The following is a 23,131-nucleotide window of genomic DNA, read 5'->3' as shown; positions in this document are numbered from 1 at the left end:
AATACATTTATATACATGAACCATAGCCTTTTTTAAGAACATAATAGTAGCTAATAATCTACTTTCATTTTTTTTTCTTATAAAGCGGAAGACGTAAAAATTATTTATTTAAAAACATACGTGATATTTTTTCTCATTTTATATTTTTCAGTCGACGACCAAGAGATAAAAACGAAATGTCTGAAATATTCCAAATAGAAGATGAAGACAGAGCAGCATTTCATGCGTACCACGTCATTGATCCCGCTTGCGTCACAAACTCAGACACGGACAGTAAAGAATTTGTGACATCACGTGACTTTTCAACTCAATTCATGAATAGCGTTGATATAGAATATTCACAAATAGATGCCACTGATGTCGCTAGTGAAAATATTTACGCTACCCCACATAGAATCATAGATCTTGATAAACTAAGACAGAATGACCAGTTTTTAACCACGGACAATGATTACTTCGATCTGGAAACTGACACGACCCAATCAAATACTAATGACGTCATTAGTGGCTACGTCAGTGACGATGGGTATAGTCATTTAAACCGGCACCATATTGTATCTAGAACCGGAAATGACTATGACTCTATAACACTCGGTGAATTAAAGAGCACTGATTTATAAAGTGAAAGTAGTGGCTGTTTTATTGGACGTACTAACTGGGTTGAACTTGATTTAATCGCCTGAAGCCAAAATAATATTATCATGTAGTCCGTTATTGCTAATAAATATCAACTACAACCTTTTCTTCAAGTGACAATATGCTAATGGCAATCGAAATATCTTTAATCACGTATATGTAACAGTCATTTACTCGTTGTTGTCAAATATGAAACCTTCATATTTTGAAATTCAGGGTTGTTTTTAAGTTAAATCGAGTACCTGATTAATTTTGTTAAAGGAAATCAAGGGTGGGAATTAATTTATCGACGCCATGTTTATGCTACAGTATCATGTATCATAAGCTAATGGCAGTATCATGTATCATAAGGTAATGGCAGTATCATGTATCATAAGCTAATGGCAGACTAATGGCAGTGTCATGTATCATAAGCTAATGACAGTACCATGTATCATAAGCTAATGGCAGTATCGTGTATCATAAGCTAATGACAGTATCATGTATCATAAGCTAATGACAGTATCATGTATCATAAGCTAATGGCAGTCTAATGGCAGTATCATGTATCATAAGCTAATGACAGTATCGTGTATCATAAGCTAATGGCAGTATCATGTATCATAAGCTAATGACAGTGGGAACGTCTTTAATCATACTAAAGATGTATTATGTCAGGAATAAATTTGCCTATTATCGGGATCCATTGACTTCAAATGTTCTATAAATCATTATTCAGACAGTCATCAACATAAGCTTAGACCAGTCATTAATCTTTATTCATACTATTATATATACATTGAGGAACTGACATTTAGAACCTTATTATCGTATGCTAACCCATAGATACCCTTATTCAGTTCACAATATTAGATGTTAACCCATAGATATGATTATCCCGTTGACAATATTAGATGTTAACCCATAGATATGATTATCCAGTTGACAATATTAGATGTTAACCCATAGATATGATTATCCAGTTGATAATATTAGATGTTTACTCACAGATATGATTATCAAGTTGACAATATTAGATCCTAACCAATTATCACGTTGACTATATTGGATGGTAACCCATAGATATGATTATCCAGTTGACAGCAGTGGATGCTAACCAATAGATACGATTGTCCAGCTGACGAAGACGACCAAATAAAAGAATAGTAAGAGCACTATAGAAATAGATCCAGTTCATCCAAGCTATCATCATCAACATCTGGGACGTCATCATCAAACCATGGCCAAATGTTGGGCAAAGTAGTATCGTCATCCTGCCTATATTTATCCTGCCAATATTCATCCGAGCTATCATCATCAAACCTTGGCGTGAATTTGGGAAGGGCTTTCAAAATATCTAGTGCCTTTTGATATGTTCCATTATTGAAGATACTGTGATATAAATCTTCAAGGTCATCGAATTTAAAACGAACAACTGTTTCATAATTATCACCCTGACTATCATTGGAATATTCACGATCTTTATAATCACCATCTTCATTATCATCTTTACCTAATTCATCATCTGCATCACCATCATCGAATATAAAACGATCAAAAGTTTCATGATTTTCACCCTTACTATCATCGGAATAATCATCATCTTCATCATCGTAATCATCATCGTCATCACCATCTTCTTCATCATCACCTTCTTCATCATCACCACCTTCTTCGTCATCAACTTCTTCCTTATCACCTATATCATCACTTTCATCGCATATAGGATAAGCAAAAGTAAAATGATTTTTATCCTCGTAATGATCGAAATCATCATCATCATCATCTTCTTCCTCCTCTTCCTTGTTATCACCTAGTCTAACATCATCATCACCCCTGTTATCTTCCCCCTCCTTGTTATCATCTAGTCTAACATCATCATCACCCCTGTTATCTTCTTCTTCTTCACCCCCGTCTAATCTAACATCATCATCATCATCCTTGTTGTCATCTACTGTAACATATTTGTCATCATCATCGTCATCGTTTATAACAAGGGTAAAATATTTCTCGGGAATCAAGTCCTTCATGATGACATAATCTTGTAGGCATTGTGGTAAACCTATTTGAGTTATTTTGCTTCTGATTCCTGATCCGATATAGTTTCTGATTTCTCTTCTACATCTTGACTGCAAACTTCTCGATTTCCAGAAATTACGGAAATCATCCAGCACCGGATTATATGGGGATTGCGAATTTGAAAAGGAACGCATTAGAACTGTTTCTATTTCTCGTTTTGGTGCACCACTTTCGAAAAGAATTTTGGAAAGTTTCAGGGTATCTGTAAATTGTAATTTATTTATGACCCTTGGAAGATTCATACCAGTGATAGAACAATTTTCTGTAACAAGATGCCATATAAGATCTGCTTTGTCTGTGTCCAGTAAGCATGTAAATAAAGTTAATCCATTTACTGGAGTATCCAGAGACACGTGAAATTTCCTAATCAAAAGTAATTTTAGACAGTATATGCAATTTTCAAGATAAGCATCATATACCCGGTGTAGAGCTGATCTTACATGTGTGTCCAACTCATGAGTATCAAGCAATACGGTGTTCATAGCTGATCTTCCCCAAAGAGGACCACACATTACGTCGTGTATAGCTGATCTTCCATTTATATCAGTTTTATTAACATCAGCCCCGGCCTTAAGTAAAGATCCTAAAATATGTCTGTCACGGTTTTTTGCTGCTACTATCAATGCTGTCCTTCCATCGTTATCACTCAGGTTAACATCAGCCCCGGCCTCTAGCAAACATTCTAAACCAGATCTATTACATGCTCGTGCTACTTCCATCAAAGCCGTCCTTCCATTGTTATCACTCAGGTTAACAGCAGCTCCAGCATCTACCAAACATTGTAAACCAGATCTAGTACATGCTCGTGCTGCTTCCATCAAGGCCGTCCTTCCATTGTTATCACTTAAATTAACGTCAGCTCCAAACTTCAGCAAAATCTCAGTAATTGATCGAATGGTTCGTTCATTTATGTAGAACCTTGCCGATTTTCTAATTTTGAATACCGGTATAGAATTGTCACTAGTATAGGAATTAGTTTCAATGCCCTCGTTTTTCTTTTTAACGGCAATCGTAGCAATAGCTTTGTGTAAGGCTGTCTGCCCTTGAAGATTCTGGTGATTTATATCACCATCCTTTGATGCCAGCAATGTCACCAATTGTATGTTATTGTTTTTGGCGGCAAGAGCAAGGGGTTTATCTCCACATCTATCACAGCTGTGTCTGGTCGATTTGATATTAAGTAATGACTTCACCATATCTACGTTATTGTACTGAACCGCTTGATACAGCGGAGTTATGTTCTGTGAATTGGGTTTGTTTATGTTCATACCTTCCTTTATTAATAGTTGAAGACATTCATCGTACGAATCTGACGCCCTTTTACTCTGTGCAAGATAATGAAGCAGTGTATTTTTTCCAAGATGTGCTCCCTTTTGTGCCAAATATAAGACCGTTGTCACCATACCATATACAGCAGCCAGTTGGACGGGTGTTTTACCGTCATTGTCTTCTAGATTAAGGTCCGCCCCTGCCTCTACCAATAATTTGACACACTTCAGAACTTTTTCCGGCTTCTTTTGAACAAAATTTCTACCACGAATACAACAGTGTAGGGCAGAAATTTCAGGAGGCTTTAATTGTTGATTAATGGTATCTATTTGTTTACAATTGGTACCTTTGATATTTGGTTCAAGGCCGGATGGCAATAATGTTTTATTAGTGTCCAGATCTTTATGTTCAAGAATATATTTTAACACTTCGTGCTTATTGTTTTCAACACACTCATTGATGCAATCTTTATCAAGACGCCCGCCTTTAGAGTGGATGAATTGCACACCCTCCACGAAATCAGATCTTATTGCAGTCTTCATCAGGCGTTTATCGTTTGCATCAAGGTAGTTAGAAATGCCATCTTGGGATAGCAACAATTTTAACATTGGTAGAAACCTGTTCTCTAGGGCAATTTCACAACATTCTATCATACTATAAGACATAATGTACCGTCGACTTTTTTGGTTATTCCATAATGTTACACACTCTTGTAAAATTATTTCTGCAGATGTGACATTTTTATTTACATACGCGCGTAACCTGAAATAATAAATAAACACGATTAATACTAAAGATATGTTGCAATCATGAAATTTAAATCTAAAAAAACCTCAAAGGTCCACTCTAGTTGGCATCCATAGAGCAACATCAGCTCAGCCTAATAGTCCGATAGGGTTTGTAGAAATCGTGGAATAAGCTTTATTTTGAAGGTTTTGATGTTTAACGATAAAAAATCAATGTTGACATTTTTTCTGAGTAGGTCTTCATAGTATCGGAGGCCATTATTTGAGGTTAGCCATTTTGGGATAATATTCAACTTATTTTTAATTCTTTTTACCCTATTTATAATGTTATCGACATATCAAATGTGATTTGACAATGTATTAATATTGCAAGGGTTCGTGACAATATTTCAGATTTTTTTCGATCACTTCATGAAGAGATTTCCAAGATGGCGGCCATTTTTGGCGGGAAAATCGGACGATGTGCTTATTTCGATTAAGTAGTAGTGTATGGTGTCAATAAATATGTTTTCAGGGGCACAGATTTAATTTCTGCCAGTTACAAATATGCAAAATGAACACATGTAGACCTATATTGCATATTTCCAAGATGGCGGTCATGTTTTGGCGGGGAAAATGGGACGATGTGCTGATATTGATTAAGTAGTCGTCTTTGGTGTAAATATATCTGTTCTCGGGTCGCAGATTTCTATTTCTGCCGTTTGCAACTGAGTAATATGATAACATGTTCACATATTTAGCATATTTCTAATTTGGCTGCCATTTGTGGCGGGAAAATAGGACGATGTGCTGATTTTGATTAAGTAGTAGTGTTTTGTGTCAATATGTTTTCTGGGCGCAGATTCGATTTCTGCCATTAACAGCTGCGTGAAATGATGGTATGTTCACTCCTTCCGCATATTTCCAAGATGGCTGCAAGGTGTTTGTGGCAGGTTGTTTTCTAAGCACATTACTGGAACGGTTTCTGAATCTAATTCTCCTATGTATAAGCTTGCAGCACGTTCCTGGAAGCCATTGCCATGTTTTGCCCATTAGGTAGCTCATCCGACTTGACCACTGAGCTAATATCGATTTTCCAGGGAAAAGGTGCATTTACTTGGTCGATCAGCCTGCTTTTAAGACTGTCAAAATTAACGATGGTTAAAAATGTGAGACTTACAACTTTGAAAAGGTAATTAATAAATTAAAAAGTAGAACAGAAATGTATACAAAGAAATAAAAACAAGGACTGCAAATGAAATAGTAACACTTGCTATAAAAAAATCGTGACATAGATTATATTAACAACTTACATAAAGCTGCGTGTGGAAGGGGGCGTCCAAATGAAAGCTGTTGCAAACAAACACCAATTAAACGACGACGTGACCCGTCATCTATGACATCACTGCCATTAACATTGAAAGAACTGGTGGCAGTGATGTAAAAGTAGCTGGCCACGTCGTTGTGTAAGTAGCGAATACGTTATGTTTCAAACGCAACATCATTCCACATGCTCGTTCCACATTCAGCTTGGAAGTCTGAGTTGATAACATAATCTATGTCACGAGGGCTTCTTAGCACGTAATCATTTACAGTCACGTCCCCACCACCTTCAACCACGTTGGTGCCAGGCTGTAACGAAGTTCCTAGCCACATGCTTGCTACGCTGTTATGAGCTTTTTGTATATATAGGGAAGGCACCGAGCCTCGCCCATCCGTTCCAGTCTAGCATCCTAAGAGGAAACATCGATAAACTAAAAAAAGTTCTTGATTACTTGACGTTTGGTTGTTCTCGGCTTTGAACGTGAATGAGGGCGGAGTGAGCATGGTGCGGTCACTATAGGCGCGGCGAAAAGGCACGTCACAGGAGTGTGGTGAGAACGTATCCCAGTTTGACTGCTAACCGCGAGAGCATGGTGGGAACACGGTGCACGTAGCCAGAGCTAGGCCATGAGCCTATTAAGATCTTGAGCGCGCTGGGCGTAGAAAGCGCTTGGTGTGGTCGTGGCAAGAGCATGATGGGCTCGTGTCAATGTGGCGCAAGCTCCACGCTGCCGTTACGCTCTCTTCAGCTCAGTGGTCATCTCGAATCAGTAATTTCCATCGTTGGATAATATACCAAATGGGTCCGACACGGTACCGGCTTCCAGGTACAAGCTACCGAATCTGCACCACCGAAAACATATATATTGACACCAAAGACAACTACTTAAACAAAATCAGCAAATCGTCCGATTTTTCCACCACAAGTGGCAGCAGCAATATTTGCAATATGCTAAATAACGTGATTATGTGATCTTTTTACAAAGTTGTAAATGTCAGAAATGAATTCTGCGCCCCGGTAAACATATATATCGACACCAAACACTACTACTTAATCAAAATCTGGACATGTCACAATTCCCAACAAACATGGCTGCCATCTTGGAAATCTGCTAAGTATTTGACAATGTGATCAATTTACAAGGTTGTAAATGTCAGAAATGGAGTCTACAACCCCGAAAACATATATATTGACACCGAACACTACTACTTAATCAAAATCTTCACATTGTCCCATTTTCCCGCCAAAAATGGCAGCCATCTTGGAAATATGCTAATTATGTGAACATGTGATCATTTTACAAGTTTGTAAATGTCAGAAATAGAATCTGCGATCCCGAAAACATATATATTGACACCAAACACTACTCTTAAACAAAATCTTCACATCGTCCCCTTTTTTCACTAAAACTGGCCGCCATCTTGGAAATATATTCATGAAGTGATGGGAACAAATCTTAAATATAGTCATGATGCCTGTGAATACTAATACAGTACCAAATCACAGTTGATATGTTGATAACATTATAAATAGGGTCAAAATAAAAAAAAAAGAATAAGTTGGAATATTATCGAAAATGGCTACCCTCAGATAATGGCCTCCCATACCATAAAGACCTACTCAGAAAAAATGTCAACATTGTTTTTTTGTCATTAAACATCGAAACCTTCCAAATAAAGCTAATTCCAAGATTTCTACCCGAAAAGCCGACGGATTTCCATTAAGGATCGGACTATAAGAGGTAGAGTGGATATATCATCATGAACGGTTCCTAGAGGGACATACCATCTAGCGCCGGCTTGGGGAGACTATATTAATATTAGTATTATTGCTGTGTTTTAGGATTCATGCCTTTATGTATATTATCACAGCTGCCATATAATTACATAGTAAGAAGACCACTATGCAATTAGTGAAATAAAGAAGTATGAAATGAAATGGGGTTTAACGTCCTACTGTTTTGCTCCGAACTGGGCCAATGAAGACGGGTATAAGCCATACAATATGCACTATGAGGGAAGTTTTGCCAGGATAGCGCCACTACGGCCTACTCTTATATCGAATTCCAACTATCAAGGGTTCTGTTACGTGCACGCCTATGTGTACACGGGATCTAGGTTTTTCGTCCCATCCGAAGGACCAGACAGCTGTCCTTGTCAGGCCATCCGTCCTGCATCTCTGATAAGGTGAACCATGCTGGAAAATCTGACTGAGCTTTCTCGGTCAATACAGGGGTCGAACACCCAACCCCCAGGCTAGCGAGCAAGCGTCTTACCCACTTAGCCACCGTAATTCCCTTAAAAAGTATGTGAAGACTTTGTGATTGTGATATAGGTAATCCAGAGCCGGTTATCATCTCTTTCTATGGGACACAGATATGAAACAGTTAACGATAAAACGATTCTTCTGTACTTTATTATCACAGAATTGATTTTACCGTGAAAACTACATTAAAACATAAAACATCGTTTACATACATGTAAACAAACATGAAAACAAGGATAAACACACCAAGCTGACATTACATTTACGCGATGTATAGTGTCTGTAGACAGTCAGTACGATTTCAAAATCAGAGAGGCACTTTAATCAAATCCTTCTAGAAAACGACTTACTAAATGGATCAAAGCATTTTTTTTGTGAACAGTATGTTGACACATTAGTGATTAATTCATCACAATTCCAAGACATTACAAGAAGGTTTAGAGTATAACACAGTCTATACATCTGTATCTGGTGTGTCCACCGCGAGTGTCAATAACAGCAGCGCAACGTCTGTACATGAAGTGGACCAGACGATTGATGAGAGAGAGAGGGAGAGAGAGAAATAGGGTTTAACGTCCACGCGATACAAACTAGTTCATTTCGGGACTAACACATGGTTCAATTTTATTTCAATAATTCGCTTGCGCGTAGGGGTCTTTAGCAGTGGGAGGAAACCAGAGGACCTGGAGAAAACCCACGAGGTTGGACAGGCGACACGATTGATGAACGCCATTGACACCTGGAACCACACTCCCAGAAAAGCCTGTCGCAATCCATCGGCTGTGTTTGGTCTCGGCACGACGTTAGTAAGTCACCTTTGATTTTCATCCCAAAGATGTTCAATCGGGTTTAAGTTCGGACTAAGGGCTGACCAGTGCATAACGTTGACAATGTTCTGCTGTAGAAAGTTCCGAGTAACTCTGGTGGTGTGGGCGCGGGCTTTGTCATGCTGGGAAACGTTGTTTCGATGACGTGCGAAATGTGGTATGACGTGGGGTCTGAGAGCTTGATCCATGTAGCACTCTGCTGTGATGCCACCTCCTCTCCCTGGGCCAAATGTTGGAACACCACAGGACCCACTCTCTGGTTCAGGTCGATTTCACCCCAAACCATTATGCTTGGACCTCCCCATGAGTCTCGTTCCATGACACATTGGTCAGAATAACGCTGGCCACGTCGACGCCATATTCTGGTCCTGCCATCTGCTTTTGATACGCAATACCGACTTTCATCTGTGAACAGAATAGTTCTCCATTGGCTGTGTCGTCAGTTCTGGTGTTGTTGGGCAAACTGTAGCATTCACGTCGATGGCGAGGGGTGAGGATCGGTCCACGGTAAGGTCTACGGCAATGGATGTTTTCTCTGGTGAGACGCAGGCGCACTGTATCGCTACTGATTGGTCTTCCGCGTGTTCCTACTGCCTGACGGCAATTACATTTTCTGAATAGTCGAAGGAATGCCTATAAAATAGTGAAAAATTAACATTAACGGCTTGAAAATAAACACAATAGAATGTGGTTTTGAGAATTTGTCTCCAATTTCCGAAGTAAATACATTACTGGATAGCCTGGTCGAATTTCGAATTTAGGGATTTTAAAAATTTGAAAATTTCGAATTTCCACTTTGACGTTTTTCGTGCCGACAAAGTTGTTTACAAGACATCCCTTTTTTAAAATCCTTCTCAGAATCTAATCCTGGGATCTTTCTGAAACTTTGACCAATCGCCCATAATCGATGGTGGCTTTAGAATAAAGCTATTTTTAAAAACCTTTTACGAATCCAAAATCACCGAATTTTACTGACAAAGAATTATTTGACCTATTCATTACGTCTCATCCCGGAAGTAAAAACAAATTTGACAACTTCTTTAATATTAGAAAGATTTTCATGACATATGGACTGAAAGTACATCTGATTGATTTAATTTGAAGGATGTCATAAGAAATTATCTAACTTATCTCCCATTGGAGAAATTAAGAATCAGCTTTTCTAAAAAATCAAACAATTTGCTTTCTGTACTATATGCTAAGAAGCTACTGAAGCGTACACGAAATATGAAGTTTGTCGAGCGAACTGGAACTGCCACCATCTTAAAACGTGGAAAACCCCTAAAGCTTTCTCGATATGTTACTTACAGAGATCAGAATTACATTTTCTGAATCCTTGTAGAAATGCATTAAAAACTATCGGAGCAGAATTTTTATTTCGGTCGACATATGGACGCCATTTTGAACTGAATATGAAAAATAGTGAAAAATCTACATTGCGGACTTGAGAATAAGCACAATAGGCCGTGGTTTGGAGAATGCGTCACCTATTTCCGAATTTAATAAATTCTGGACAGCCTGGCTCAAGCTCGAATATTTGGTATTTGAAAATTTTAAACCCCAGCTGACCGTATAATACAGTCATCACGTGACATCCATGAACTCAAACGTCCCCCACCCCACCGCACCAACCTATAATCAGATATCCAATACTAAGATGCACTTTAACAATTAATGACCCCTAACTGTGTTATAGAAGTCAAACGAGTTCAACCTCATGATAAAAACGTATTCAATATAATATTACCTATACATCTATTATTCATAATCCATTGCCCAGAGAACAATGCCTATTCAATTTATAAAATAGAACAAAGGCATCAACTCAGATTAGTACATATTAATGTGGAAGTCATCGTATTAATACTACTGTGGTCATAGATGTACGGGTTCGATGACAGTTAGCGGGGCAGAACACGAAATGCCTGAAAAAAGTTCGGGTTAAAAGCAACGATGCCGGGCTTCTGTGAGAGCGGGGCTAAGGGGTGGATCCAGGATTTTCAGAAAGGGGGGGGCTGCTGCCCCCACTTGGGAGTGCGAAGCAGCATGGCCCTCGGTGGGCGGACTGACGGGCAATCAACGACGGAGATCACTACATTTTAAGGATTTTTGTTCTCCTTTCCCGCGAGAATATATGGGGCAAACAATTGTTCGCCAACGCAAAAAATACCGTGTAGGGACCCCCAAGCATTTCTTGCTATTATAGCCTGTGAATACAACAACTTTAAAGTGGTCTAATAAAGCCTAATTGAGATGGCTGACTGGAATTCCAATCAACTTATCAATCGTTTACAGTGACGGAGACGGTACCGTCGGGAGAAAGTTTTGAATATTTAACTGCCCCAAACGTGTTTTTCTGCTATTCCTGCAACTTCGGCGTGGTCCAATATAGCCTACCCTATAGGTGGCCGACCTGAATCCCAAACAACCAATCAATCGTCGTGGAGTATGGGGCCTCGCCCTCCGGAGAAAAGTTTGAAAATCTAACCGCGGCAAATGCGTTTTTCTGCTATTCTAGTAAGTGAGTAATCAACTCTAAAGTCGCCCAATGGTTTTGTAACCGAAATCCCACTCTATGCCGACCTGAATTCCAACCGACTGTTGCAGCTGCATTCATAATTAATAATCTATGCCCGAAAAATGTCGCACAAAGTAGAGTGGCCCCAGGCAAAATGTTTTAATCCATAAACAATTCAGTTTTGTGGTATTCAATTAAACTAAAAGTAAAATTAGTGTTTTATTAGATTAGATGAAATATTTTTTTTTCACTTAACCCGTCAGATTGCCCGAAAGTTAAGGGGGCAGTTCTGGTGTTGTTGGGTAAACTGTAGACGTCCATGTCGATGGCGAGGGGTAGGGATCGGTCCAAGGTAAGATCTACGGCAATGGATGTTCTCTCTGTATCGGTACTGATGGGTATTCCGTGTACTCCCACTGTCTCAGATGCCTGTGTGAAGGGATTCTGCACGTGCTGTCACACAACATGGCGGTCTTCTCGTCACCTTGTGGTAACCCTTGGTCTACCAGTTCGGGGGCGATCATCCGTGGTGTTGGTGGCCCGAAAGCGTTGCTGAAGCCTGTAGATGGTCCGAACATTGACCTGGAAGTGATTGGCAACGGCTTGGGCAGTGTGGCCAGCGTCGAGCCTTCCAAGCGCCTGGTTCCTCTGAGCTGTCGTGAGTCGTGGCATGCTGCTGACGTTGTAGCGTGAATGATTTAACCAGGTATGGGGGTGCATGTTATAGAGCTGGTCCCGATGAACAGCACGTGCAGCATGAGTTACATAAAAATCATGGAGAACACATTACCATCTCAGAAGTCAGGTTGCGTTTTTGAGAACATTTCCTTGGTTCAATGCTGTGTTTGGGAAGGAGTCTTATTGCTCAGGTAAAGTTGGAGATGTGGTCACGAATATACAATAAAAACATTTGGCAAGTTCTATGCAATTCTTCTATTCAGAGTAACACACCAACCTAACGTTTCTTTTGCTACTTTGTATATAAAAGGGACATGTATAAAGTTGTAGATATAGTATACGTGTGTAACATAAAAGCTGTATACTTCTTACTGATCTATAATAGCTTTTTGTATAAAGTTATTGATATAATGTCACATCATTATATATATATAATATCTACGTGTATAATAGAATAGCTTTAACTTATAAACTGGGGGTCACGGTGGCTCACTAGACTGGAGGTCGGGTGTTCGATCCCTGTATTGGCCGAGAAACTTCATCCAGATTTTCCGGCGTAGTTCTCCCTTGTCAGTGATGCAGGACGGAGGGCCTGACAAGGACAGCTGTCTAGTCTTTCGGGTGGGACGAAAACCGAGATCTTGTGTACACATTGGCGTGCACGTAAAAGATCCCTTGACAGTTGGAATTCCATAGAAGAGTAGGCCGTGTAGTGCCGCTGTCCGGACAAAATTTCCGTAGGACGTTAAACCCCATTTCTTTTCATTTCATTTAACCTACTTACTTTTGTCGGAGCCGGTGTATCACATTAGGATCCATTGCACACAGATTATCTTCAAACAAGCAGGCGATGTGAATTTTTCAAAATATTCAATGATAAAATAGTTAGTGGCATATTGTTCACATCAAATCTTGTTTAGTGCGCCACTTAGCAACTACTAAAGTAGGTCTTCTAATTTCTAAGAAACACGTCAATATTCTTAGAATATAAAGTGAAAGTAAAAATACAATCTTGACTGGGGTAAGACTACTAATTATTTTCCCACCCCAATGTTAATTTCATGTTTAGTACATCACTTAGTAAAGAACGTATCATTAGACTTGTATAACCTTACACACTCAAATTGAATAAATTCTATTCATAAGTAAAGTATGTCTTCTAATTTCTAAGAAACGCGTCGATATGCTTAGAATATAAAGTGAAAGTAAAAGTATTGACTGGGGTAAGACTACTAACTATTTTCCCACGTCAATGTTTATTTTATGGCATATCTGTTTAAAGCATTCCGTTTATTCTATAAACTTGTTGAAATATGATTTTCCATATGGACTTAATAGTTAGTTCAGCGCCTGCATACCTCGATCCTTACTCCTTGAACTGGAAAAGCATTCAAACGCTTTCAATAAATTTGTGGACCAAATAATAAAGAAAGAAGATCGACCCACGCCTAGAAATGGTTTCCAGTCACCTTCGTCAAGGTTCACTGATGATTCCGGTGACACACGAACTCTGCACTAGAAGAGAGAGAGAGAGAGAGAGAGAGAGAGATGGGGAGAGGATGGACAGTTAACCCGGAGTAAAACTGAGTGGAAAAATAGCTACTCCAACTATTCTAATTTCATGCCGGGATAAGCGCACAATTAAATACACATTGTTACAAAATATATATCTGCTTGATATTATAGTATGATCCATATAATTCAAATAATTTGGGGAGTCGAACGATCATCAAAGCCGAATAAAACTTTTAAGATTATAATGTTTTATTAATGGTGATATCAATTATAATATAGTAAATTATAGACACTGGAAATGAAAGGTTAACACAATGCCGCTTAATTGGTTGATATAGACTAGGTCACTAAGACTTCTGATAGTTATCGTCTGATTCAAACGGGCGTCTGGGTGACCAACGGAAAAGGTATTGATATGGAATGAAATAAAATGGGGTTTTACGTCCTACTGTTCTGCCCCGACTGGGCTAATGGGGACAAGCATATGCTATACAGTGTGCAATCAGAGAAATTTTGCCCGGACAGCGGCACTATGGCCTACTCTGATATCGGATTCCAACTGCCAAGGGATCTTTTACGTGCACGCCAATGTATACACGGGACCTCGGTGTTTTGTCTCACCCGAACGACTAGACAGCTGTCCTTGTCAGGCCCTCCGCCCTGCACCACTAACAAGGGGAAAACAACGTCGGAAAATCCCGATGAACACACACAAGGTACCCCATAACGTTTGTATACTTTATATGTATGTCATATCTTATCAGTCACGGGTTTAGGTATACCATACGTCACTACAGGTAATATTGTATTCCATTATTTCTAGTGACATATCATCTCTGTGTAAACTGGTAATAAATTTTAAGATTTGATTTCTTGCCATTCACTTATAAACCTATATGATCTATGTGTAAGTCGACAATAACAGTTTACAATTCTGTTGTGCCATTCACTGATATACCTACCCTTTAGAAATTGATAAATAAAAGTTTGGCTGATTTGGCTTTGTTGTGCCAACAACGAATATACCCACCATTTGTTGTGCCATTCACGGATATATTTCTTGTTATTTACCTGTTGTTATTATTGTGTATTACAATCTATAACCGATACACCCGTTGTCTTAAAATAATGGATACACGAGGTGTCTTAAAGGGGTAATCTCGGATTTCATAGAATCTGAGCATTAACAGTCAGTGTACGTATGAAATATAGAGGAATTGTGTATTTACCTTGTCTGAAAAGTTCAGTTCAAAATATTGAGTCATTTGGACGTGAACGTCAACACCCCTTATCCGGACACGAGCATTTTTAAGAACTTCGGGTCAATCTTTTCGTTGGCCACTTGATAAGCGCGACTATTGTATACCTATTGTAAACTTAATGAATAAAGACCTTTGACTCACTCAGTTTGTTGGTGGTAACTTGAGAAAAGAAATCTGATTGGATGTATATTTTTACACAGCCAATCGCTATAGTTTACCCATACATCCGCCTAAAATGTGAGTCTTTCGGGTAGGTGTTTTATAGTTCAAATGCTATCGAAGGAATTCTTGAACGAAAAATGGTCATCTCATGTAAAAATATACATGGACGGATCTCAAGATCCAAACACAACCCAAACTGCATTATCAAAAAGGCTACCAGATGATGCAGAATTAAAGGCAATGTCCACAGCTCATGAGTGGCTTGTGTCATCCACCGTTCAAAGAGCAGTCATTGTGTCAGACTCCCTTTGCAGCATAAAGTCATATATACATGACAAAACAACACCTAGTCCAGAAATTGTTCAGAATATTCGAACAAGTTTTTGTTCCCTCAAAAACATATGTAACAGGTATTACCTGATTCTTCAGAATATTCGAACAAGTTTTTGTTCCCTCAAAAACATATGTAACAGGTATTACCTGATTCTTGTCAAATATAAAACCTTCACCTGTGAAATTCAAAATTGTTTTTAAATAAATTGTATATGAATATTGAATTAATTTTGTTAAAGAAAACCAAGTGTAAGAATTAATTCTATTGACGTCATAGTTTATATAATACAGTATCACGTGTCTGAATTGGAAATGATATGAACGTCCTACTTTCTGCTGCGACAGGGCTAATGAAAGTGGACTATGTGCTATGGGGGAAACTCTGCCCGGACAGCGGCGCTACGGCCTACTTTTATTTCGAATTCCAACTGTCAAGGAATCTTTCCCGTGCACACCAATGTGTATACGGGACCACGTTTTCTTCGTGCCATCCGAACGACTATACGTTGTCCCTTCGCAGCCCCCCCCACCCGCCCTACATCGCTGACATGGCGGGTGGCAACCACGCCTCAAAATCCTGATGAACGTTCTCGAATAACACCCATATTGAACACGGTACCTATAATGCGCACGCGTTAAACCGATCAGCCACCTACCCCCAGTGTGTCTGAAAGGTAAAAGAAGAGAGGGTTGTATTTCGATAAAAATAAATTAAACAAAATCATGTCCTCTACCACCCACCCACATATGTCACTGTGGCGTGGTGTCGATTCCCTGCGTGTACGTCACAAGGAGTAGCATCGTCTATCCAATCTCTGGGTTCTCCGATGTCCCCACATTGCTTAAGATTCCTACGCCCAAGCGAATCTATGAAATAAAAAAATTGAGCCAGAATATGTTAGTCCCATAATGGTCTAGTTTGTGACGAGTGAACGTTAAACCCCATTTCTCTCCCTCATATAAAATGGAATGAAAAGGGGTTTAACGTTTTACCCCAACCAAACCTCTATAAAACTTGAACATGATCTGTGTCTAATATATTTATAACTTGAATCTTGAAGCATAACGGAAAATGTTGTGAAAACAGACGAGTAACACAATGGGAACCTACCATCCTTCCCGCTAGGGAACTAATAAAAGGTTAAGTCGGTGAAAAAAGTTAAATATTCTAAATGTTTTTATTAATTAGAAGTAACAATACTGCAACTATAAAAGTGAATAAACACTTGTACAATATAATTATGGATTACATTCACTTACAGGAAAAGTAACGACATGGTATTAAAATGAATTACCCCTGTTTGAAAGTTAATTTTAGGTCATATATTTCGAAATGAAACATTATTAACATATTATTAACATAGTGATTTTGGAATAAGGGCCCTCCTCTCTATTAACATATCCTTAACTTGGTGTTAAAATTCCATGCATACTTCTGCTCTGTATTGGTTTCAAAGCATATCTCCCTCCCTCAAAGGACCTTGAACAAATTTCAAACTAACAACTGATCTACCAAAATCGTTCACTTTCAACACGATTAACAAGGCAAGGTCAATACCTCGAATGGTTTAAAGCAATCTGATGAAAATACAGATCTATATTTCGTTTTTTTATACTTTCGATGGCCTCTACTACATGAAAATCTGACCGGTTATATACCTTATGACCTCAGAATTTGATAAACCAATCGGCGTTTACGTTTCTAGTGGGTTACCCACAGTTCCGTGCACCTCACGCCAAAAACTCGCCGTAACAGACCGTTTCATTGTCTAATCATTCACATCATCCAGAAAGCGGGTTATATATCAACTCTTCCAGATCCTGGTGTAGTAAAGACAAGTAAAACGAAATTTTGAACTATAAAAAACGAAATGAAATAGGATCTGTATTTTAATCAGATTGGGTTCAAAGTGACTGGGAATCGCATTACATGTTAATCAAAACAACATGTGCCTCCTTTCTGAAAACATACAACAATAAGTACGGTAGATCATTTCTGACAGTATACAACAATAAAAGAAGTATGGTAGATCATTTCTGACAGCATACAATAACAGTAGATACTAATTTTAGTTGATAAAAAATAGCTAGGTTTATCCAATTACCAACAGTAGAATTTAATCAACAGCTATAATTATCAAGTTATCAACAGTAGCTTGTAACCAATAGCTATGATTATCAAGTCATTAACAGTAGATCCTCACCAATAGCCTTGATCATCCAGTTAACAACAGTACAATTTAGTCAATAACTATGATTATCTAGTCGCCAATAGTACACTATACCCGATAGTTATGATTATCTAGTTAACAAAGGGAATATAATAAAATACAATAGAATATAATTACGATTATAAAAAGTCTTTGTAAGTTATTACTTCGGAATCATCTTCTTTGCGTATAAAAGTAACATCATCTTTATCATGATCATCGTTTACCTTAATAATCTTTGTCATCTTCATCGTTTATCTCAAGAGTAAAATATTTCTCGGGTATCATGTCCTTCATGATGACATAATCTTGTAGTAATTGCGGTAAACCAAGTTGAGTTATTTTACTGCTGATTCCTGATCCGATACAGTTTCTAATTGTTCTTCTACATCTTGACTGCAAACTTCTTGATTTCCAGAAATCACGGATGGCATGTGTTTGCTTTTTAAATAGGCCTAGGGAGTGTCTGTTATTTAAAAACGACGTCTTAATGATAGCCCATATTTCACGTAATGGTGCACCACTCTCAAAAAGAATTTTGGAAAGCATCAATGTATCTGGAAATTTGAATTTATCTTTGAACCTATGAAGACCCAAGCCTTTGAGAGAACAATTTTCTGTAACGAGATACCATATAAGATCTGCTTCGTGTTTGTCCAGTAACCATTTAAATAAAGTTTCTCCGTTTTTGCCTGGAGCATCTAGAGACCCATAACATTTATTGATTAAAAGTAATTTTAGACAATTGATCCATTTGCGACCGCGACCATCAAATATACTACTATTCATTACACCAGGTATGACGGAGTTTTTATCTGGATCAGTTATATTAGTATCAGCTCCAGCCCCCAGTAAACACTGTAAAACAGATCTATTACATTCTAGTGCTGCTTGCATCAAAGCCGTCCTTCCATCGTTATCACACAGATTAATATCAGATCCAGCCTCTAGTAAACATTGTAAAACTGGTATATTATATGCTCGTGCCGCTGCCATGAAAGCCGCCCTTCCATTGTTATCACATAGATTAACATTAGCCCCAGCCTTCAGCAATATCTCTGTAACTGATCGGCCGTTTACATTATCAGCGGATTTGTGTAACGCTGTCGCTCCTTGCAGATTTTGATGATTAACATCACCACCCTTTGATGTCAGCAATGTCACCAATTCTATGTTATTGGTTCTGGCGGCAAGACCAAGGGGTATATCGCCATGTTCGTCTTCCGTGTTGATATGGATGCCGTTTTCAATAAGGAATAGAGTTGTTCTAATATCTTCACAGCCGACTGCTTTGTTCAATAGAACCACGCCCCTTTTGTGAATATCAGCCCCTTTATTTATCAACATCTGAACAGTATCTGGTGCAAGGGGGGCGTGACAAGTGTACCAATGATATGGATATTCCAAGACACACTTTCCTGTGTTATCTTGAGCGTTCACATCTGCGCCGTTGTCTATAAGTAATTTAGCTAAGCCTACACTATGTCCGTATTGCAAGCATTTCAATAATGGTGTAAGACCGTTTTTATCAGCGATATTAATATCAACGCCAGCCTTTTTTAGTATTTCAGTAATAGCTGTATCTCCCCTTCTTATTGATATTGATAACATGTGTGACTGGTAATCATCTACTTTGATATTGACATCACAATGTGCACTAATTAAGGACTTCACCATTCCTTCATTACCGTTTTCAACTGCTAAATAAAGTGGAGTTTCGTTAGATGAATTGAGCTGATTTATGTCCACACCTTGAGCCATTAATAGTTTAAGGCATTCATCATATGAATCTGATTCTAACTTTGCTCCACTACTTGCAAGACAATGGAGAAGGCTAGTAGGAGGATGAATACTATAATGTCTTAGTATGTTAATATTTCTTTGTGTAATGGCAATGCTAGCTCCCCTTTGTGCTAAATATGTGACCGTTGTGACCATACCATTTGCCGCAGCCAAGTAGATGGGTGTTTCACCATCTTTATCTTTATTAAGGTCCGCCCCTGCCTCCACCAATAATTTAACACAATCAAGAACTTTGTCTGGCTCCCTATGACGAATGCTACCATGAATACAACAGTGTAGGGCACGAGTTTCAACATGCTTTAATTGTCGATTACTGGTAGGTGTACTGTTAATATTTGGGTTAGATAACATTAAGATCTTATGTTCAAGAATATATTTTAACACCCCGGGTTTATTGTGTTCGAGGCACTTATAGATTGAATCTTTATCCAGAAGCCCTCCTTTAGACTGGAGTGCTTCGACACCCTCCCCGAAATCGCATTCTACTGCAGCCCTTATGAGTCGGTTATAGTCAAAACCACCATCTTGGGATAGCAACAATTTTACCATTGGCAGACATCTGTGTCTTAGAGCAGTTTCACAGTAGTCTGTCAATCCTATTGAAGATCTCCACGAATGTCTACAATTCTCATAAATTCTTTCTGCAGTAAATGTGTCATCATTCCGGACAGCCTCGCTTAACCTGAAATATAAAAAAACCCCAAACAATTAATGTTAAAGATACGTTGCCACAAGTTACGTGACGCCCGGAAATTTGCAGCTGATCAATCAAAGAGACTCCTAGCTGGTGCACGTGGCGGAGAGTCTGTAAAAGATCTCACAGGGCTACGTCGTTGGGCGTTCATTGGATATATTGTATCCACACACAACCGTATAAAACTAATAAATTTATGTGACAGGTACATCCTGGTTATGTATACCAATAATCATCTCACTGCATGTCATTTAATAGCTTCATATATAAGTGAAAGGAAATGAAATGGGGTTTTAACGTCCTTATTATATATTTATACTGTTCTGCTGTGACTGGGCTAATGAAGACGGGTATGCGCCATACAGTGTCCTATGCGAGAGAAATTTTGCCCGGAGAGCGGCGCTACTGCGTACTCTTATATTAAATTCCAACATCCATGCGATGTTTTACGTGCACGCCAATGTTTACACCGAAGCTTGGTTTTGCGTCCAATTCGAACGACAAGACAGCTGTCCTTGTCAGGCCCCCCTTCCTACACCACGCTTCATGTATAAACTTATAGTTATAATAGCTACATGTATAACAGAATATTCCATTTTTATTTAGCCCAGTCGGCGCAGAACAATAGGACGTTAAACCCCATTTCATTTCTTTATAACAGAGTAGCCGTAAACTTATATCACTCCTGATGGAGTTGGTATGCCGTATCATCACCATATTATAGGTATATCTTAAGTTATAGATATAATATCTACATGTATAATAAAATAGGTACATCTAGTATAATATTATAGGTATTTGTCTAAAGTTATAGATATAATATCTACATGTATAATAAAATAGGTACATGTCTAAAGTTATACACATAATACCTACTTGTATAATAAAATAGCCGTAAATTTCTTACACTCCTATTAGAATTGGTTTGCCGTGTCGTCATCATATAATAGGTACACTCTAACGTTATATAGTCTGGGAGCCCACTGAGATTTAATACATATTTTACCCCTAGATCATTTTGGAAAGGCAAGTTTTAAGTTTTGTAATCTTTGCGACCCCCAACACTAAGAAATAGAATGCATGGATTAAGAGAATAACATTTTGTACTAATGCTTCTTTAGAGCTTTAATCTTAATTAATTAGCACTAATTAGTGACCGTTATTAAAAGCTATAGTCCATAACAGAAACAATGCCCAAACGCCAGCTAACCAAGTCGGGAAACCAAAAATATCATTTAAAAGTAACAAAAGCTGAACAAACTTTGCTAAAGGCTGGTTCAAAAGTTTTATTAACCAATTCGGCTAATAAAAACCCATTCCCGACGTATTCCCTATTAGTAATTCCGTGAATAACGAATAGCTCGTTGTTCTTTATTAGCCAGTATGAAACAGCTCGTTGTTCGGGTAGATGGACAGGCTCATAAAAACACACTCCCGTCGTATTTCCTATCATAGTGCCTTTATTATAGTCCATATCTGGTGAATAACGAACAACAAAATAACTCGTTGTTCGTTATTCGCCAATATGAAAAAGCTCGTTGTTCGGGTAGAAAGACAGCTTGTTGGAGTCCATGTCCCAAGACTTTGAAGTGTTATCAACCAATTAGGCTCTTAAAAAACACACTCCCGGGTAATTCCCTATAAAAGTGCCTATATTATATTACTAATTCCATATCTGGTGTATAACGATAAGCAAACTAGCTCGTTGTTCTCGAATACCGAACAACAAACTGGCTCGTTGTTCGCCAATACTGAACAACGAACCACAAGCTTTCTTCACGTCGCTAAATGTTTGTTATTCGCGAATACAGAACAACGAACAATTACGGTCACTAGGCCTAATTAGTGCTATTCAATTAACTCTTAAGTAGCATTAGCACAACATTTTATGCTCTTAAACCATGCATTATGTTCCTTAGTGTTATGTATGAAAAGTTTGCAAGAAATCTGTAAATGGAAATTGAATTTTAACTCTAATCAAATATGCACAGGTTACAAAAATTAAGACTTGCCTTTGCCAAATTGTCTAGGGGTAAAATATGTGTTATAGGCTTCATCCTTTTCATTAAATATCCCCGGGCTCCCCGGTTAACGTGTATAATAGAATAGCTGTAAACTACTTACATCACTGCATGTTATATAATAGGTACATGTATAAAGTTATAGATACAATGAGTACATGTAAAATAGAATAGCTGTTAACTACTTACCGCTTATGGGGGAAGTAGGGTTCGCGAGCCATTTCAAACAGATTATCCTCAAACAAGCATACGATGTGAATTTGTCAAAATACTCAGTGACAAAATATTTAGTGGCAAATGGTTTAGTACGCCACTAAGTAATCATACACACTCAAATTGAATACATTCTATTCATAATTAAAGTATGTCTTCTAATTTCTAAGAAACACGTCAATATTCTTAGAATATAAAGCGAAAGTAAAAATACAATATTGACTGGGGTAAGACTACTAATTATTTTCCCACGTCAATGTTTATTTCATGGCATATCTTAGCCCGTATCGTTTTAAAACATTCCATGTATTCCAATAGTTACTATAAGCTGATCATTAAAGGACAATATTGGTGCCAGTCATTAGAACATATGTGATAGAGAGAGAGAGAAATGGGGTTTAACGTCCACTCGACACAACTAGGTCATTTCGGGACTAACATATGGTTTAATTTTATTTCAATAATTCGCTTGCGCATATAGTGGTCTTTAGCAGTGGGAGGAAACCGGAGGACCCGGAGACAACCCACGAGGTTGGACAGGCGACCCTACTCCTTGTCACGTACAACCGGGGATTCATATGTGATAGAACTGATTAAACATGTTCCAAATATTATTTT

The 23,131-nt window shown here is 38.3% G+C and overlaps 3 protein-coding genes across 6 annotated transcripts in view; 1 reads left to right on the top strand and 2 right to left on the bottom strand.

Moving 5' to 3' along the window:
- Positions 1-741, top strand: part of LOC126810378 (uncharacterized) — a 28,700-nt gene extending 27,959 nt beyond the window's left edge. For all 4 annotated transcript variants that reach the window (XM_050535407.2, XM_050535408.2, XM_050535409.2 and 1 more), the window contains exon 8: positions 152-741. In XM_050535407.2, the coding sequence (XP_050391364.2) occupies positions 152-620 (469 nt within the window). In that variant the 3' untranslated portion in view covers positions 621-741. The remainder of the gene's footprint in view (positions 1-151) is intronic.
- A 640-nt stretch (positions 742-1,381) lies between these two features.
- On the bottom strand, positions 1,382-13,265 carry LOC126810372 (uncharacterized). Its single transcript, XM_050535398.2, has 2 exons — positions 13,085-13,265; positions 1,382-4,725 (listed from the first exon to the last, which is right to left on the bottom strand). The coding sequence occupies exons 1-2, from the start codon at positions 13,117-13,119 to the stop codon at positions 1,791-1,793; spliced, it is 2,970 nt and encodes a 989-aa protein (XP_050391355.2). The 5' UTR covers positions 13,120-13,265; the 3' UTR covers positions 1,382-1,790.
- A 3,480-nt stretch (positions 13,266-16,745) lies between these two features.
- Positions 16,746-22,650, bottom strand: LOC126810376 (putative ankyrin repeat protein RF_0381). Its single transcript, XM_050535403.2, has 2 exons — positions 22,490-22,650; positions 16,746-20,267 (listed from the first exon to the last, which is right to left on the bottom strand). The coding sequence occupies exons 1-2, from the start codon at positions 22,519-22,521 to the stop codon at positions 18,011-18,013; spliced, it is 2,289 nt and encodes a 762-aa protein (XP_050391360.2). The 5' UTR covers positions 22,522-22,650; the 3' UTR covers positions 16,746-18,010.
- Between the last annotated feature and the right edge of the window lie 481 nt (positions 22,651-23,131).

This window comes from Patella vulgata, chromosome 2 (genome assembly GCF_932274485.2).
Source record: "Patella vulgata chromosome 2, xgPatVulg1.2, whole genome shotgun sequence".
In the NCBI taxonomy this organism is placed as follows: Eukaryota; Metazoa; Mollusca; class Gastropoda; family Patellidae; genus Patella; species Patella vulgata.
This window is presented reverse-complemented; position numbering and strand designations above follow the sequence as displayed.